Source organism: Kryptolebias marmoratus, linkage group LG1 (assembly GCF_001649575.2).
Source record: "Kryptolebias marmoratus isolate JLee-2015 linkage group LG1, ASM164957v2, whole genome shotgun sequence".
NCBI classification, from domain to species: domain Eukaryota; kingdom Metazoa; phylum Chordata; class Actinopteri; order Cyprinodontiformes; family Rivulidae; genus Kryptolebias; species Kryptolebias marmoratus.
Genome location: NC_051430.1, coordinates 22939819 through 22959715, shown reverse-complemented (window position 1 = coordinate 22959715; position 19897 = coordinate 22939819). Strand labels below are relative to the sequence as shown.

General features: G+C 37.5%; 1 protein-coding gene across 1 annotated transcript in view; it reads left to right on the top strand.

Annotated features, from left to right (window-relative positions):
* Window positions 1-19897, top strand: part of fbxl17 (F-box and leucine-rich repeat protein 17) — a 197042-nt gene that overhangs the window by 176696 nt on the left and 449 nt on the right. The window contains exon 10 of the mRNA XM_017412466.3: window positions 1045-1187. Coding sequence (XP_017267955.1) covers window positions 1045-1187 — 143 coding nt within the window. The remainder of the gene's footprint in view (window positions 1-1044; window positions 1188-19897) is intronic.

The window sequence follows — 19897 nt, the reverse complement described above, 5'->3', positions numbered from 1 at the left end:
ATGAGAGTGAGAATGTGAAGAGAAGATTTTTCCTCCTTATTGAAGCAGAACATGTCTCAAGCTTGTTTTTTTTTCAGAAGAAGTTTGAAGTAAAATGGATTTCTGCAAATGAGAAACAACATCAGGGCTAAGTATCTATTTGAAGGTGCTGTCAAAGGCTTTCTCAGGCTTTACCTTCGTCCTTTCATCTTTCTTCTAACTGCTCTTCCTTCCTTTTTCCTTCGCATTCTCATTAGTGATGGTTGTGAGAATGGAGAACAAAGAACGGGCCTGCCAATCGATCACCAAGCTACGCCATCAATCGACTGGTGGAACACAGGTCTTAGCCATCTACACAGCAATTGATAGGTCCAAAGATTGATGAGGAAAATTGTTGGGTGTCTGCTTAGGTTTTGTAAATGCAACATCTCTTTGAACCAAACTACAGAAGACCTTATCTTCCTATGTTTCTCATGTCTAATTTGTCATTAAATTAAGGCACTGTACAATCATAGGTGAGATATGACATAGTGTGTGGGTTGCTGTGGATCAAGTTGTGTATGCACACAGGTTCAGGGGTTCAACAAAGGCTCCGGACACTGACAGACATTTTTTTTTGTGTGTGTATTCTCTTTTACCTTGACTCTTTGTTTCTGTCGTGGCAGCAGCAAACATGAACACACACACACACACACACACACACACACATACACACACAAAGAAAAGCAAAGAATAACACCTTTCACCTGCACTGTCATTGTCATTGCCGTTCAGTTCTGTGACATCCATTTGAACAAGTATGGGCGTATGCATGATTTCAATAGACATGCGAATGTGTGTGTGTGTGTTGATTTTTTTTTTTTAAGGTGTTGTGTAAACATCAAAATTGTGTCACAGCCAGCCAGATGAGTTGCCCTGGTTTCATCTAAAATTTCTGAGCATCTCCTAAGGGAGAACGATGCCGCTATATTTGCATGAGAAAGGTTTTTCAGACTAACACCTTTTCCGTTTTCTGTCTCCCCTTCCTTCCCCACCTCCCTTTTTCTTTCCCCTTTCTGCCTACAGCTTTGATAGCCATAGGCCAGTACAGCAGCACCATAGAGACTGTGGACGCCGGCTGGTGTAAAGACATTACAGACCAAGGAGCCACACAAATTGCCCAAAGCAGCAAATCCCTCCGGTACCTGGGCCTCATGAGATGTGACAAGGTAACAACACTCAGTCTTTGCACTTTTCTGTTTATGTGTGACACTTTCTCAAAATAAGCCTGACTTTCTTTCAATATTCAGCAACTTCATTTTTTTTGGTGTGAGTTTATGCACATACTGTGTCCAAACGTTTGAAAGACTTGTGATCTGTCACAGAAGATGATGATGATAGATATCACAAATTTTAGTTTTTGTGATGCTGAACAAAGACTATAACAAAACTACCAGAGACTTATAACCTTGGACAGAAATTGTAGTGTCTGTTTGCGGTTTACAGCCCAAACAAAGTTCATCAATTGCAGCCTTACGTCTTTTGAGTACAGCTGTAAACTCTCATTTAGTGCTTTGAATGTGCCTAATGTAATTGCATGCATAACTGCTCACAAGTTTAATAGCATGGTTGTGTTCATTTTAAAAAGAATTGAGCCAATAGTAGGAGACTTTTGTTTAGAAGAAATATAGAAATATGTAGCTACTATGATGTTAGCAGGATGCACTGCAGCAAGAAAGCTCTTAGTTTAAATCTTGGTCTGAGGCCTGATTGTTTGTGTCATATTCATTTCTGAAATTGGCCATGTGATATACTGGTAACCTGCCTCTCACCCTGTGACATCTGGGATAAAATCCAGCTCCTTTTACAACCCTAAACATGTTGCAATCAATGTGGAAAATAAATCAATGAAATAATAAATGAAAAAAACTGAATTGTCTTCATGCAAAATGACCTCTAGGCCAATAATTTGCTAAAGCAGTTCTGGATACCCTTGTATACCCATTTTACAGTAGGTCAAAATACTTACCAGATACTTTAGGAATTGCTTCCTGAAACTACAAATCTTGCCTCCTAAGCTACATGTTCAAGTCAGCTGGTTGGGTAACAGAAGCAAAGTTACATAATTAGCTCCTCTCAGGCTGACTTTGACATGCTTGTGGGTGTGAGGGTCTCTTTAAAATGTCCCATGTACTCTCAATTGGCCTACCTGTCCAATCGCTAACACGATGTAGTTGTGTTACCATGGCAACAACTCCACCCACCTCTCCAGTTTGTTCACTGGAGCTTTTGCCGCGCAGAGATGCATCCACTTAATGTGGTATCATGACATGAGTGGGACGAGAGCGGAGAAGAAAACAAAGAGAGCACCTGGTTTGACTGAGACCCTTTAGTCCGTACAGATATTTGTCAGCCTGTTGTAGGAAAGTGTACAATTTCCAGACAAACTTTATTTTTTTAGGTTTAGAAAAAAAATGTTTGCATTTAGCTTTGAGATTATTAAACCTAAACCCCCCTGTTGTGCTTTTATACAGTGCTAGGAGAAGCCATCCAGGGATAAAAATGATGAAAAGAAACTTCCCTTTATTCTCCGGGCCATTCAACAGCCTGGAAACTCATCATTTTTATTCCTTCATTATAAAATCAGTGATATCTGCGAGTCGTGGCCTCGAGGTTGACCCTATGGATTTCACTGATAAAAAATGAATAGTCTCAGATGCTTAAGTGTGACAAGAACATCAGTGCATCATATTTATCTATTTGGACTGTAATAAAATTAAAATATACGAGGATTCAACAGTGACCCCCATTTGTAAGGTCTCAGGGATGAAGCAGTGTACTCAATTCACATTACAGCAGACATAAATGTGTATCTATCATATTTATCTGTAAGTAGTAAAGTGTAACTGCATTACACAGCAGGTGATCACTTAGACTCCATTTTCATTTAGTTTACCGCCACCACACTGACTGTTTGACCCAACAATCGATTGCTACAGTCAAGCTAATAAAAACTGGAATGACCCACATCTTTACAGAAATATCAATTTGAATTTATGACCTTATGTTTCTTTTAGGATGAAACAGCAATTATTAGAAGATGAAACTATTAAATATGATCCCTTTGCTTTGAAGTAGTTCGGGACGACAAAGTTGAATAAGTTCAAAATAAGGAATATTCTCCAGCAAAATAACAAAGTCACCACTATTACAGGACGTGAAGTTGATTTAGGAAAAGTAGTAAAAGAAATTGTGAAAATTATAGGTATGACATAATGAAACTGAGTTTTTATTTAGCAGCAGAGCATTCTGACTTTGATAGAGATAGCTTTAAAAAAGAAAACAAAACAAACAAACAAGAATATAAAATAATTAATCTCTGTAATTTACAGATTAAGTTCAGAAAAAAAAAAATCATAAGCTTGTGCCTTTCTTTGCTGTAAAAGCACAGACTTAACCTGCTTCCCAACTTCAAATTTTTATTTATTAATTTTAGTCTATCTGTATTTAAAATGTAATAAAATGAAATGTTCAGATGAGTAAATGTCGGTACGCTTCTAAATTCTAAAATAAAATCTAGCAAACTAATATTTTGCCAGCTGCATTTTTAAAAACATTAAAACAGTAATTAGTGCTTCTGGTTCAATTGAACCTTCTCAGCTAGAAGAAAATCACATATCTGTAAAATAAATTGTATAAATTTTGAAATATTTTGTAATTTGGCTTAGCACATACAAAACTATGGTTTGTATTTATTTGTTATGTTTTTTTTTCCTACTTTTTGGTTAAAATTTCAGCCTGTGGCTGTGTTGTAGCAAGCTCTGTTTGTGTATCACTGCAGTTAAAATCTGAAGGCATGTCCAATTCTTCTTCAGGGCAAACTAATCTAATCTCTTCACTTAATGCAGTTCTGGCAAAAGCTGGGGGATAGTTCACAGTCCCACAAGGTTGGAACGTAATGAAAGTCTTGTGCGAATTACTTTAATTTAAATTTATCTCAGCCACAGGGTGTCATCTTTGTTGACAAATCCAATGGATTTTTTTCTTCCTTGTGACTTGTTTTATTTAGTTTCTCTTTGCTCAATATACACAATGTGACAAATAACTAGTTTGTGAAGTCAGGATTTCTGCATGAATATGACAGGCAACATCAGCTGAGAAGTCCTAAAAGTAGGTAAAGAGAAACCAATTAAACAAGACAAACAAAAAAGACCAACCCACCGTATTTTGCTCATCAGGTGTTATAATGAAAACCAGGGTTTCCCTCTCATTTAAATGCAAGTTCTATTGTGATATTTTTTTTTCTGTGAAACAATTTTCCAACAGCCTTCTTGTTCTGTCATGTTGCCTTTAAACTTTCAGACGGGCAGAATTAGCTTTTTGTAGAGTTGAGACACTTCCTGAGCATCTCTACAGCACATAACGAAAATGGTTTTGTTGCTCCTGATGATGGACTCCAAAGGTTAATATTAGCAAATATAAGAGAGTTCTTTAGGTTGGTATTAGGTTCTTTTGTAAACCTGAACCAATTGTTCCCAAACGTTTCAGCTTCTGACCCACAAATTAATAGAGGCAGAGACTTGCGACCGTAAATGCCTCTGGTTGAAGTATAATTAAAGTCAGTAATAAGCCAATCAAGCAAGGGAAGAATAATACAAATGGTCTTAACACTGTATTGCTTTAATCAATTCATAACTGTTAGTATTTCTCATAACAGTATGTCAAAATGTGCTATTAGCATTTGTTTTAAAATTTAATTTGATTCTGAAGATAATCTCATGACCCCTAAATTGGTGTTTAATAGCCCTCAGTGGGAAACTTTGGCATATCCACTACCCTAAGCATTAGTCAGCCACTTCTGCATTTGTATTGTTCATTTACCTGTGGATTAGTTTGAATCTCAACTTATTTTTCCCCAGAGGTTCTCAGAAAGCTCATTTGTTCAAGGCTAAATAAACCAATATGTAAAATTGGATTATTTTCCTTCATAGATAAACACAATTTTAGTCTAATGAGTTTGATGAGATTCAGCTGATCTGATTTAAGGCCTTATGGAAATCTGGTGATGTTTTAGCAGAAATATAAAAAAAGGTTGCAGAGCAGAACACAAGGTCACCACCTGTAAACTACATATGCCCTGTTTGCTCATAAGTTGTAACTAAAACCTCGTGCTATACACTGCTGAGAGAATTTCAAGGAAAAAAAAACTTTTTCTAAAGAATGTACTATCTGAGAGGTTTGAAAGGTATTTCAAGTCCTTTTTTTGTTTGATAGATGTTAGTTTGTTCAGGACTCTTAGCCTGGTCCTTAACTAACTCATCTAAACATGAGCACAGGGATTTATGCACTTGAGGAATCATCTCAATATTTACACATCTGCTAACTCCTGTGTAAGCCAACGTGCTGATGCTCAAAGGTCAATGCAATGGCTCTATTCTGAAGTCATTTACCTCTGCATACCTGCCATGAATGTTTGCATTGCAAAAATAAACTGTTATGTACGCTTGTACAGAATGTCAGCTTGAGCTTGTAGTTATTCCTCGTTAGAGCTGTGTTGACAGTGTTGTGGACAAATATCCAAGGTAAGATTTCCCTTACAAGGACTTTGCTTAGTTTTTGTTGAGGACATGGATTTCGCAGGACTTTAGGACAAATAGCTGAAAAAAGTTGGGGAAAAAACATTGGATGTGATAAACTGACATCCTCCCGAAGGCCTGATAGCTGTAGTTGATACAAGCTTTACTACAGATGTCCATGTCTTTTTTTGCAATCTACATTTGACTTTTTTTTTTAAATAAATATGGTTTTGGTCTCTTTTTCTCACTCTGTCCTTCCATATCCCCACACAAAGCTGCCCACAATCAGATGGAGTTCAGTTTCAAGAGTGTATGTCTCAGACAAACAGTCTTGTGATAACCTTGACACATGGTGCGGACAAACCGGTTAGCTGTGTGCCGCGGCAGTCCGCCCGGTCCGTGTAAATTTGTTTAGAATTGTCAAAAACGCGGGGAATTTTAATGTAACCTCCTCCCAGAATGTCACAGGGCTCGGAAAGTGTAGAATTCATTTAAGAACTGTTAACAGGATCCATCTGGCTCTGCTCATGTGGAGCAGTGTGAAGGATCCATTTCCTTCGTCACAGTTTATGTAAACATGCTTCTGTACTGTACACAGTTTAAAGCCAGGCAGCCTAAATGTTGTGTCCACTGCTGCTTGGATTGATACGCATACGTTTTTTCCTGCACAGTCCTGTCTTGACATATATGTGAAGGAAATCCATGTTACTATTAGACAGTTTTCTTTTTTGGAATATATTTTCAGGGAATGAACACTACACAATCTTATTAAAAAGGAACGTCTGCATGTGTCCCAACTATTTTTCCCCCCTCTCAATCCCTAATGTGTGTCTGAAGGAGTTTCTTTGTATCTCAGTTTATTTTATACACACTCCAATGCATTGTGTTTGTGTGTAACAGTGTGTTCTCTGTGAGGAATTTATGTTATTTGCTGTTAACACAGCTCATAATGGAGTATTGAAATAGGAACCCTCAGGCCTAGGCAAATGGCGTGCCCCGCCTGCCTCAAATGATTACATCCCTCTGCCCTCCGGGACAAAACGACCCCATTCTGACAAGGGGAAAGAATGTGATTGATCCAGGCGCTCCCCAAAAATAATCAAATCAATTCATGCAGTCTTATTTAAGCTACAACTGTGCCAGTCTTTTGAAGTATTCAAAGTTGAGGAAAAAGTGTCTTCTCTCCTGAGAAACGGATCATTTTTGCTGCGTACAGTATGTCAGAGCGTTCCTCAGTAAAGCCTGGCTGCTGTTAAATGTTAGGTCTTCTCTGTGAGAGGAATCCATCTTTCTACACTTCCACAATCATGGCAGAACGTCATGCATTAAAGGGGGCATATTATATTTTTAAAAAATCTGTCTGTGGTTTGGATCATGTATTTGGGTGTCTAAAATTATGACCACCTCAAAAGTCTGAGGGGAAAAAAGAACCCTGGCATTTTGTTTGGGCTCGCCATGGTTTGAAAGTGCCATTCTGTTCTGATTTGCAGTGGAAAAATACATTACCCAACTTTATCTCCACCCACTGCTTGACTTTGTTACCCTCTGAGGTCCCCTCTGAATATTTTCTTTCATTCATTGTGATATAAAGATGAAGCAAGCTTCACACGGAAAATGCTCTGTTTTTAGCTGCACTGTATGCATCTTTACATCACATTCCCAGCTTCAGTGGATATCAGAGCTGATGAACAGACATTATCTCAGGAGGAATGCTCCAGCAAGCAGTGAAAAGATATTTTGTGTAAAGAGGCTTTTTTTCCCAACTTGGTCTGATTCAATGCTAGAAGACGCCAAAAAGGAGCCCTAAAAGATGGTTCAGTTCCAGCTCTCTGAAACTTCAGATGAAAAATAATGAATATATTTTAAACAAGGTAAAAGATTTGTACAAATGCCCCAAAAGGATAAAGCTATGTTTATAAAAGATTTAAAAATAGCTAAAAACCAATTATAAGCCAATTATAAAACATCTATAAATTATTTATAAGGGTAATCTTACTGTAAAGTGGTACCTTCTAAAGTAACAATGTAATCTAGTAAACCTTACAGCAATGAAACGGAACATCTGCCACTAACTTAATGAGTCACATTTAGGGCTTGTTGTTCACCAAAACCTAGTTAAACTTTTCATCATCGTCGTGTTCTTAGGGAGCTCTTTCTTGTTCTTGACTCTGGTTCAGACTGACACGGTTGTGCTGCTGTGTCACCGACAGCGGAGGTCTGTTCAGCCATGTTAGTGCAGAGTGTCTCTTTTATAAAAGAGAGAGTGAAGTGGAGGAACTACTCGCCCACCAGGAGCCTCTCGTTCCACCCTGCTCTGCAGAATGCTGCTCAATGGGAGTGTCAGAGCATAAGCTAATAGGCTAAGAGATATTCTGACCTCAGCATGTCACAAACATTTGTAACAAGACTTATATTAAAAATGACATAATATGTCTCTTTTAATCTAGGGTGTGGTTTGTCAGTGGAATATAGTGTTCTTGTATCATGGTTTAGCCATTTTAGAAATTACAGTGATGCTGTAATAACATGTTTTTTGACCTAGGCAGACAAATACACGTTAGTTTGCCAAACACTTCAAAAGCACGCACAATAACACTGGCTAACCATAACAAGTTTCCTAACAAAGGGGCAGACATGCAGTAGTAAGCTTCGCTGATTTGTGGGGGACATACCCTTCTGCTTAGCACTTTACTGTGACTTATTACACTCCTTATCGAGACACTGTTTTCATACGTCTCCTGTACTGTATTTGTTAAGATGCTGTTTTCTATAATAGGCCCTCCTGGCCACTCTGTGAACATTTAGAGCCTTCATTCTCTGTTGATATATCACTTAGGGGATTTCGATCTTCTTCAGCCTCAGTGGAATGTTTTCTTTAAACGTTTTCACAGCTTGTTGAAATGCACCTCTTTTTTTTCCCTCTCTCTCCTCTTCTTCACCTCTGTTTCCTTTCTCTCTTTCCCCTCATGCTTTTTTATTTGCCCCATTATTTTTTCCCCCTTCTTCTCTTTCACCTATCATTCTCTCTCTGTTTTCCCCCACTGCTTTTCCACTACTTCATTAGAGTGAAAACAAATGGGCAGTCCAGGTTGTGAAACAGAGAGGCAAACTCACACACTCAGCATGAAGCTGGACTAGGAAAATAATGACACCAACTGCTACTGGCCTCTTCAGGGACAGCTGGTGGAGAAAGTAAAAAATACCAAAGGAATGATGAGATTAGGAAGGAGAATGGAAAGAAAAACAAAGGTTTGCTTATAGGGAAGAAAAATATGAAAAAATACTTAACAAATGTCAGAAACCATGGAGATACAACAGTAGAATTAGATTACGTGAAACAATAGAGTTAGTGCTGCATACTCGTTTTACAGATTGCCTCCCAAAAAGGGTTTTGTGTAAGCAGTTTTGAAGTGGGTTCCCATTACCTGAAATGAGGTGGAGTGGCGTTTAGGGAACAGGAATGAGCACTGCTGGATCCCTGGATAGAACATTCAGACAGACCTTGTTAAAAGAGCAGACATCCCAATCAATATGGCCGTTCCACTGGTGCATCCAGCTGCCAGGGACTGTACACAGATAGGCACGCCACAGCAATTTGCAGACATAAACAAGGACCTAATTGTTCGGGGGCTGGAGGTTTGGAGTGAGGAAAATAATTATGAAGTATGGTGAAGAGTTAGGAGGCTTTTTAACTCTCGTTTAGGAAACGAGAGTTTTGGAGTTCGGCGAAACTTTCTTTGACAAGTGTTTTTATTGGTAACAGCAGGTAACCTCACTTTCAAGGCTTGTGATGTGAAGGGGAATTAGGAGAAAGCTACTCCATGCACAGCATCAAATGTAAGAAAGGGAGCCAATTTTGTTTCTGTTTTTTTTTTACCTGAGACTTTGGTCAGACTTGAATGTTCAAAGTCATGAAAGTAGTTTGAAAGAGTCATTTGCCATTTGTGATTTTCAATGTAATCTTGGAGCCTCATCCCACAAAGAAGAGTTGTATTGATTGGGGGTCTTAACTGAAGCCGCCTCCTGATCATCCCTTCATCTCTTTCTAAAGGGCAGGAGCGAGGGACAGTAAAGGAGAGGGTGAGATAAAGTAAGACACTGACAGAGTTCACTGAGTATCTGAAGGGAATCTCTGAATTGCCCTTCAACAAAAAACCCACCAGAAGCAGTCATGTAAACCTGACCTCACCTGGCTCACCTTGTCCTCTCTTCATTTCTACACTTCTACACTTCCTGATTTTTGTTGTCTTTGTTTCCCCATCCTTTTGCCTCCTTTATGTAAGGACAGCCAAGGTTGTTTGAATTTTGGATGCTCCTCACATCATGTTCATTCAATTAGTTCTTTTAAGTGCCCCCTTGTCTTGTCTTGTTTTTTTTTTCTCCCCAAAGTCCAGTGCTGTTTACTCACCACATTTGAGATCAGGACAGTCTTACAGAGTTATGGGCAGACGTTCGGGCCAGGATGTTCAAACTTGCCAATCCTCATATGGTTTGCTCTGATGAGCTTGTGAAGGTTTTTTGGTCTGAGTAGCTAATTAATATAAAAGCTTTAAGCATGTCACACTGTCAGAATTTCTAATTGTTCTGTTGTTGAATAGAACAAAATACTCAAATTAGTGTCCACAATGTTTTCTTCTTTTGTTGATTTATTTTATTTTTTTTTAAGTGAGAACAACTTGACCGTAATTGCAATGCTTTCATTTCATTATTCCGAATCAAGTCATAATTCATGATAATCGCTGCAGGCAGTTGCATCCATGAGATCACAAAGTGCTGCTCACTGCTGTGTTTGTGACTCTGACCAGGTCACATTTTACTCAAACAGTCACGATGAATGTGTTCTTTGAGAGGACAGAGCTCTCCTTATTTATTTATTCAGAGGAGTGAGGGAGTCACATGAGGTATAATTAAACTTCATGCCTCTGTTGCGATTATCGTCGAGGAATTCTGCTTTTGTTTGACTTCAGGGTGAGCCGTGCTGGAATTTATTCAGGAAAGGTGTGTGTGTGTGTGTGTTTATGTTTGTATGTTCTCACATTACAACCTTGTGATTCTTGCCATTTAAAGATTAAGTCAGAATTGTAAGTAAAATAAATTTTCGGTCAGGTCAACAGTAAATACCATGTTTCCAGTGAAAATAATATTTGACCCCCCCACACACTAATCCCTCATGTCAGAGCACAACCTGTTCAAGGTTACAATAAAGCGATGCTTCTGAGGCATCAGTGGAGGAATTTGTAAAGATGAATCAGTGTTTGTGTGTGTAGGAGAGTTAGTACTCTAAAACATTATACATTAGACACTGAGGCTGTCATTCCTTTAATTCTGCAAGGATACCACGCTTTTTGAAAGTGTGTTGCCGAAGTGACTTTTCCACCTCCGTATGGTCAAAGTGAACGAGTAAAACTGAGCAACTGTTTCCGTAAGAAGTGCTCTACTCACTATGATTACAGTTTTATCCACCTATTAAAAACGGTTCCTTTTTACTGTATTTACTTTTGTCATTTTGCTACTATGCTTTTTTTATTTTCATATTTTTAATCCTGTGCTTCTCCCTTTTTTTATTCTCATTTTTTAAATATATATATATATATATTTTAAAAAGTAATCATTTTTTTCTGTAAATTACAATTTGATGTCTTAATTAATACAAATCTTCAACCTACAAACAGAAAACTTGCTTGAATTCAGCCAGCATAAGTCAAAAGATGGAGGCACGTCTAAATGCACCAATTATGGAAATTTATTGAATCACTTCAAATCCCTTCATAGTCCATCCTTTTTATTGCCTCAAAGTCTGTGTTGTTGACAATGCTTTAAATTTTGAAACTTTATCAAAACAGACATACTGCATTTAAAATATTTTGACAGAAATATTATAATATAACAAAAATATTTGGATTCTTATCCTGAAAACTACATTTTTTGGGGGGTTTTCCTTCCTGTGTACATGTGTTCCCAGCAAATTTCACCAAGCTATACAGTGCTCTAATTAACTTTATAGATAATTAACAGTTCATATATGTATAAATAAGTAAAAACTCCTGTTAAGTGGTATCACTGACACGAATGTCGTATACACGAATGTCCAAATTTTCATGGCAACATAAAGAAAAAAACTTAAAATCAAGAAACAAAATGGTCAGCCTGTCTACATGACAGCACTGTTTCATTTTTTAAAACCAGGAGTTGGATATTTGAAATTTTTAATCTTATTGTTTGCAGTCATCAAAAACTGCACTTAATATAGATGTCAGCTACAAGCAAATAGAAAATCAGCATTATATTAGTCTGTATTTTAAAAACACCTAATAACTAAAATAAATGAACTAACATTTACATGACTGCTTCCTCACATCAAATAAAACTCTGTTATGTCCCCACTTTTTGCTTTAATCAACATTGTTTGTTTCTTTTCTTAATTGATTTCACCATTTTCCCTTTTTCTTTCCTTGAGACAAATAAATTGTGGAAAACCTCTTGAATTATGGTATGTTTTTCTCCACACTACAGAGATAAGAAAGCCGGTGTAGAAGGACAAATTCGGCTGAGCCTTGTTCACATTCCTCTTGTTACCTTTGTCACGCGTGATGGAGTGTGGGGTTTACAAACCTGGCCTCCAGAACCTCTTTTACTGACCCTGTTCAGTAGAGTCCCCATTCCTCTTTATATGTGCATCAAGTGTGAATGTATGCAGTGACACTCTGCTTTTCGGTTCTGCTGCTGTCTGATATTGTGCAGGGATGAGAAGGACCAGACCTTAGATGTCGCAAGCAGTGCCTGATCTGGTTTTTAAAAGCACGTTCGGAGCCGTGCACTGTGGATTTCTGTTAGGCTTGCTTTGCTTTCTGAGACTTTCCTTTCTGAGCCTAATCAAAGTGACTAAGCTCTGGCTTTCTGCGGTGAAAAGCAGTCTATTCCTTAAGCTTCCAAGCCAAAGCATCAATCGTTCATTTAGAAATCTTGAATCCTTCAGATAAAGTTGAGGGGACCTCTTTTGTGCCTCTGTACTCCTTAAATCTCCTTCTTTATTTTCTTTCTCTTCCATCCATTCCTCTCCTCTTTCTGTCCGTTCTCATCAGAAAAGGAAAACCGTCTCTCAGTTTTGCAGCTACTCTTTTCTAAACTTTACAACGGGGGCTTTTCCCCAGAGCGGTTTAAAGCAGGTTATAAATCTGACCTGTTTAAATCCAGACATGCTTAAGCTGTGTTTTACTAAGACCTGATGCACTACATTCTTGTGGTACCTAAACAGGCTTTTTAAACATTTACTCCAAATGTATTTACTGGTTGACTGATACACTGTTTACATGAGAATAGACAGAGAGGGAATGCATTTGTCTCTCTTTATGGGTTAGGGACTAGCTATGGCTGCCACATGGCAAAGGAAAAGAAGGAAAAGAAATATCATTGTGCAGACTTGTGCTGAATATAATGAAAACACAGAGGAAATGAAAAGACATTTGGCTGTTTTACGGGAGAAAAAGGTGCTACAAACAATACAACACTCGGTGGATTTTCAAGTAGGAAATGTACTTTTTTGCCTTTTATTTCTTAAACTCCTTTGCTATTTCTTGTGCTTCCATTGCCTTATTGCTAGGTGTACTCGGAGGATGTTTCATCAACATGACAGTCTAATTTGGTATCCATCTCTATATTTGTATAGCTGATTATCAATTTACAACCGCTTTCTTCTGTTTTTCTTGCTGAGAATGTGAGCTGATGCTGCATGACTCATCTTTACGACTTGTTTTATTGTCCTGCCTAGAGAGAGAAGGCCTAGTGTTTGTGATAAATGCATATTTTACATGGAGATGGAGTGCAAATGCATCAGTGGATTAGTATAGAGCACATAAGAGCACTTCAAGAGGAATCGAAGGTCAGCTTGAGAATTTGCCGTTGCTTATGTTCAGATGTCTTATGTAAAAGTAAGAGTTGTCAATGCACTCTCACACACAATCATATACACTGTTCTCATTTGCTGTACAACTTGCTCATATAAAATGTGGTTTTGCTAAATAAAATATCAGACATACGTCTTTCTGTTTTGCCCTCACTCCTATCTTACCCTGTTGTAGACTCTGACAACAGTACATTACCCGTCAGGATGAATTACACCGCACTTAGATCTAGAGGGCAGCATCTTTGAAGTTAAAATGGGGGGAAAATATCATAAGTATAGGCTTCGGTCCAGATAGCTGTGGCTGTTCTCCCAGATGCTTCTCAAAGATTAGAATCATCAGTGTGCAGTGATCTGCTCGATCATATGGCGCTCCTACTGACAGAATTGGCACCAGAACACTGGTTCAGAATTGAATGGGGCAAAAAGGAAAAAGAAATCTTCCAGGTGCCACATTTTTAAAGCACCATTCAACTCATTGCATCCTATTATGTCCCAATGGTATTATTAGGCATATGTTGCCTAGCAACAAAATGTTATATAGAAACATTTTGTTCAGTAACAAAATTTCATTCTTGGAAAACATTGAAGAATTCAGTAGTGAAGTAGTGAAAACACACCTTTTTAGAAAACGCTTGGCTTTCCTGACCTTCGTATTTAACATCCGCTTCAAGCCATAAATGCCAAGCAGGTGTGGTGATGTCATCACATATCATTCAGTATACCTCAGTGTCTTGTAAAGGGTATGTAACATTGTTCAAGCTGAAAAGATGAAGACTGGAGCCATGAACTCTAGGAACTTTTAATAAAAAAGAGTTTTCTACACAGAAGGTTTTTGTTTTGTAGGCATGAAACATTTTACAGTACTTTTCACAGTCAGGTTAGTGCAGCAGAAGACAGGTAATAGATGTTATAATGTTAAAAAAACAACTTTATTTGTAAACAGCTACACTTTTCTGCATCCTTAGTATTTAAGGGGATTAGTAGTAACCAGGTGTTGCCCATAAAATGTAGTCAATTCAGTAATTATCAGCAGGTCTGAGCACCTCTTTAAAAGCAGGAGTTTTGGCAGGTTGCTGGTCTGGAGCATTTAGGTTTTTAAACATAATGTCAAAGAGGAAAGATATCAGCAGCAATCTTTTAGAGGCTACCCATCAATTTGGGAAATGGTTGTAAGGACATTTCCAAACAATTTGGAGTCCATCAGCCTACAATGAGAGAGAGAGTACTCACAAATGGAAAACTTTACAGACTGTTGTCAGTCCACTCTGTACTGGATGCCCTCGCAGGTTCTTACTGAGTTCAAACCCTGATAGACTGGGAACAAATTAGCTTCATTTTATACTCAGCTGGCCTTACTTAACACAATGTTAAATTTAATTTCAGTACAATTAAGGGAAAAAATGAACAGAAATGGCCTGTTTGGCAAGGGTTGCTAAGAGAAAGACCATTCTTCTAAAAATAAAGTGCTAGCATTATTTAAGCTTGCTGAGTTGCATCTGAACCAACCTTAAGACATTTGGAATAAGTTCTTTTGGACACATGAGATTACAGAAGAGATGTTTGGCTATTATGTGCAGGATTTTATTTGGTAAAACCCCAAAGCAGCATTTCAGAACAAACGCCTCATAGTTGCTTACAAGAACAGTGGTTAGAGGTTAATGATTTGGCCTTGTTTTGTTGCCACAGGACTCGGGCGCCTTGCAACCATTTTAGTCGCTTGTGAGCTCCTCTGGTTACAGAAGTGTTTTAGAATCAAATGAGACGCCTGAGGATTTGGAGAAATAGTTTGATGCAACACTACAATAATCCTAAACACAGCAACAAATCTGCAACATTATGGCTGAAAAAGGAAAGAGTGAAGATGGTCCAGTTTAAATTCAGACTTTAACCCAGCTGAACCTCTGTGGAGTGATCTTAGAGTCGTGCATTTAGAAATGCCCTCAAACCTCAGTGAAGTGAAGCCAGATTGTATAGAAAAGTAGACCAAAATGTATTCATAGCAATGTGACTGACTGACATAAATATAGAAATTTATTCAATGTTATTTAATATTGAATCATTGCTATTGAGTCCTGATTTCTACCGTTTTTTGCACTCTTCACTTTTGATAACTAAATACTTTAAACTGTTTTGTTTTATTGTTCATTTAAGGTATTTACCTAATTTTAAGACATAATAAGAACCAAGCATATTTTTAATTACAATCTCATTCAAAACACATAAAAGAATAGTTTACTTTTTTATTTTAAAAATAAGCAGGTTTTCTGTTTGTCAAACTAAGATGCCCAATAAATGAGCCAGACCTCAAATCATAAATTTCTTTATTGTGTTTTGTCATAAAAACTTGGGGCCCTCAAACTCAGATTTAATTTGAGTGATTTAATTCATGTTTTCCATGATTATACTGCAAAATAAAACATTTTCTTTAGCATATTGAAAAAAAAACAGCAGAGCAGAGGTTACTGCAGTAGTTACTCTTTTTTGTGATTTCCATCAAAGCCGTTTTTTTTTCAGCACAAACATTCAGCATTCTTACAACCAGCAATTAGCATATGATTCAGCGTTTTGATTGGAAGCCTTGTTGTGCGTGCAATGTTTGCTCAGCAAGTGAAGCTGCACTAAATTAGCATTAATGAATGTTATGGCCTCCCATCAGCTTGACAGGTCTATTCTTTAGATCTGTTTTAATTGTAATTAAGTCCTGATTAACAAGCCGGGGGGATGTTTCATTCTCTGTTCAGGAATATGGCATAATACACTACGAAGGCAATCGGGGAGTTGTCATTTTATTTGTTAATGAGGCTCAGCCATGTGTCAAAACAAACTAAACTTATTGTCTCTAAAGTAGCTACGTTTGGAGGCCTTTGTTAATCTCTCTTCCTCTTTTGGTCCTTTGTGGATGCAATAAATGCTTACCCTTTGTTTGTCTAGAAAAAAAAAGTTCAGGTTTAACACTGGTTCAGATCTCACTAGACTTGTTTATTGCACCTCTTCCTCTCTCATTACAGTAAATTCTACTTAAAGGCATTAAATGGCCTCCACAAGTAATTAAAGCAAGAAAAATAGATTTGTGTCTTGAAACAGTACTGGAGCTAAACATCTGGATAAAACTGAAAGAGGAGGCTTGAGACTGCATCAATGGTGTACCTGAAAACAGTCAATTTTTAGGCTTTTTTCTGTTTAAATACTGTTTATTTGTGTGCACATTAGCTAGAAACGCATTTTGATAAATGCTTGTTTTTGCATTATTTGATATGTCTGTGTACTGTTTTCTCCCTGGGTAAATTTCAAATGCTTCACTGTGTCTCACCCCACTGACTATGTGTCTTTAGTTAACAAATAAAAGAAGCAAGCACAGAATTTTCAGTTCACAAATCACTTTAATATTATTTGCCACCTGCCACAAAGCAGGAGAAAATTCTCAGTGAACATCATGGCCTGGCCAATGAGGCCTGAGTGTGTTTCACTGAGTAATATCAGGGATGACTGTTCCCACATTCGTTCTGCAACATGAATGTGGGTCATAAACAGTCATAAAGGACTTTCCTCGGTGACAAAACACAGAGTCCTGCAGAAAGTGGTGTGTCCCCACCAGAGACCAGACTGTTAACATCACAGATTCAGTCTGGGATTACAAAGGGAGATGGAAGTAATGGAGACTACATAAATCTCAATTAACTTGAAACTGTGCAAAGGAGAAATTGGTGATTTCCACTTAAAATGCTTTCTCTTAAATTGGAAAAAAAAGGTGAAGAAAAATGTGCCTAATGTACCCAAAAAGACACACTGTGGGTTACTTTTGGCCCAGCCAGTTAGTCCCATAATAAAAGGACAGAGAGATTTGGTATTCTGCAGGCACTCTTTGATTGCGGCATCTTTTTACTTGCTTAGTGTGAAGAAACCTTTGGGATGAAATATCTAAAAGGTCTCCGAGGTTTTATTTTTTGTTCATATTATCAGCAGAACCGCTTCACTTGTTGAGTTTGATCTTTTCATTGCGTGGCGGACTGTGATGATTTGTTTTATAAAACTGCCCAGCGGTTGGAATTCTCACATTATCTTATAAAAATAATGTGGAATCTTTTAAGCAATATTCTGAAACACTGTTTTATTAATGCATCAGCTAATGGATCACTGAACACGGCTCGGATCTTTTTGGTGGAATTTTCTCATTTTGAGTTTTGCCCGCTGACTTAATTCACCCTTCCAGACGTTTGGGTGTCATTTCACATTTAATAGCCCTCTGACAATCTCTGTATGTCTCTTCAACACAAACTGGAAAAAGAACAGAGGCAGGACAGACTCATGTAAGAAACTTTTATTCTTGTGTTTTTATTACTTTTTTCTCCTGAATTACTGGCGTCTTTCAAGTTTTAGGTGTGTTGACAACTGAATTTGAACTTACTGCTGACTTTCTTTGCAATCTTTTTGTGTGACATTCACCTGCTTTAACTCTTACTTTTTGTTTTGCTGATCTCTGTTTATGAAGGGTATGCATTGACTCATGACTTGAAGTACTTTTCTTTAACAAATAAATCTGAGGGATTAAAAAATGACAGCCAAACAGGTCATAACCTGAGAAAGGGCCAGGGAACTCTGACGGTGCAGGACTTTCCCCTCCAAAAACCACCAGAACTAAAGAGCTGTCATGCAACGAGCTTGGAGAAAACTGTGAAAAAGTTTGTCACTTCTTTCAACAGATGACTGTGTCCTCAACATATGTGTGAGTGTTTATACATCATTTCCCCTGGAAAGTGTCATGCTGGCTGGTGGGCAGGGGCTGGTTCTGGGTGGGTTGCGGTTAAGCCCTTGAGGTCTCCTGGGTTATTCTGCCTCTGCTCTTCGTCAGCTTCTCCTCTCGCTCTTGGCTCTCAAAGATGGTCTGACAGAGGGGTAGACTGGCTAAGATGTGCCAGAGTGGCTATTAGCCGCTTGTCTTTCTGCTCCTCTGAGAACATGAAGGCCTCATTAGCTTGGTGAGCTCAGCTGTCCTCTGGTACTAAAGCCGTCGCCACAGTTCAACTGTGTGTGCAGATGAGCATGACCATACACCGCATGCTTTTAAGGAACTGTCTATCCCACACATTAGTCCAGAATTTTTTATTTTTTTTATGTTTTAAGGCACCAAAAAGTTCAGTATATTTCTGTTTAATCTCTGACGTCACAAGGCAGTGCAGACACCATCAACATATAGTTTTAATAATGTTTGATTTTCCTCAAAATAAGGAAAAATAGCTTTTTATAAACTTAAATATTTATCATTATCATTAAAAAAAATATGAAGATGTGGCCATTATGCTGATTTTAAAATGAGTTGGTTTAAGGTTTTATTAAAGTAAAAAGCTGGCAATATCAGTCATTTTTAAAATTTTTTTTTTGGTAGTTATTCAGCCTGATGAAAGAAATCAGATGTGAAAGCAGCCGATCCTTAGTTTTTTTTCATTGTTTTAAACAACACCATTGTGAAGAGGTTGTGGCTGATGTGGATCTTGTCTTAGAGGTTACTTTGAGCTCTGATATCACTAATGGTTGGCTTGGATGGTTCTGATGATGTTCTGTACAGATTTTGTAAGGAGCTGCAGAGTCTTCCTGTTCTTAACGTTTTACTTTTCCGTGTCAGTTTGACATGTTTCCAGTTTGTATGATTTTCTTTGCACCGTTGAACCATTTTAAAATAGGTTTAAATGATATTACTAAATGTTTTCTGAACTTACTGAAGTTTATATCTACTTCTTGATAGAATGAGTGAATTTGGAAAGAGTTTAAATAAAGCTGATTTGCCATTAACTGACATTATTATATGGTATTACCTCAACAAAAAAGATCAAATTTGGCAAATTATCACCTGTGTCATGGCCAGTGTTCTGTTTTATAGTTTTAAAAAGTAACCTGTATTTGAAACAATAATGGAGTTTTTATACACCCATGTTCAATTATCTCTGCAAAGTTTCATGAAATTCAACTGGGATAAACAAACAAAAACCTATGACATACTAGCTGTTTTCCTGGTGGAGAAAAATGCAATTACTGTAGAATTTTATAAAGTAACAGTAGCTCCAGTCATTATTAACATTTACTGAATAAAATAAATACATTCTGACAGAAGTACACAACTTTTTTGAAAAGATGTGTTGAAAATGCTCCGAATTTTTTAAGAATAAGACAGGTGTTTGTCATACTCTATTTTCCTATTCATGAAGGCTATTTGATACTCATTTCATACCATAATCTGTTGGCAACATTATAAGATGTATAAAAAATGTAAATCATGACTTACACTTCTTTTTGACAACCCTAATCAATGACAAGTTCTAGTATTTGAACTAATGGAGTTGAACATTCAATCGATGGGGGAAAAAATGTCTGGTAAACAACTGAATAATTAGATCTGGTATAAAAACAGACTTTTTGGGTCAGACGTTCAGATAAAATTTAAGTAAAGTTGTTGTTGTGGAGAAAC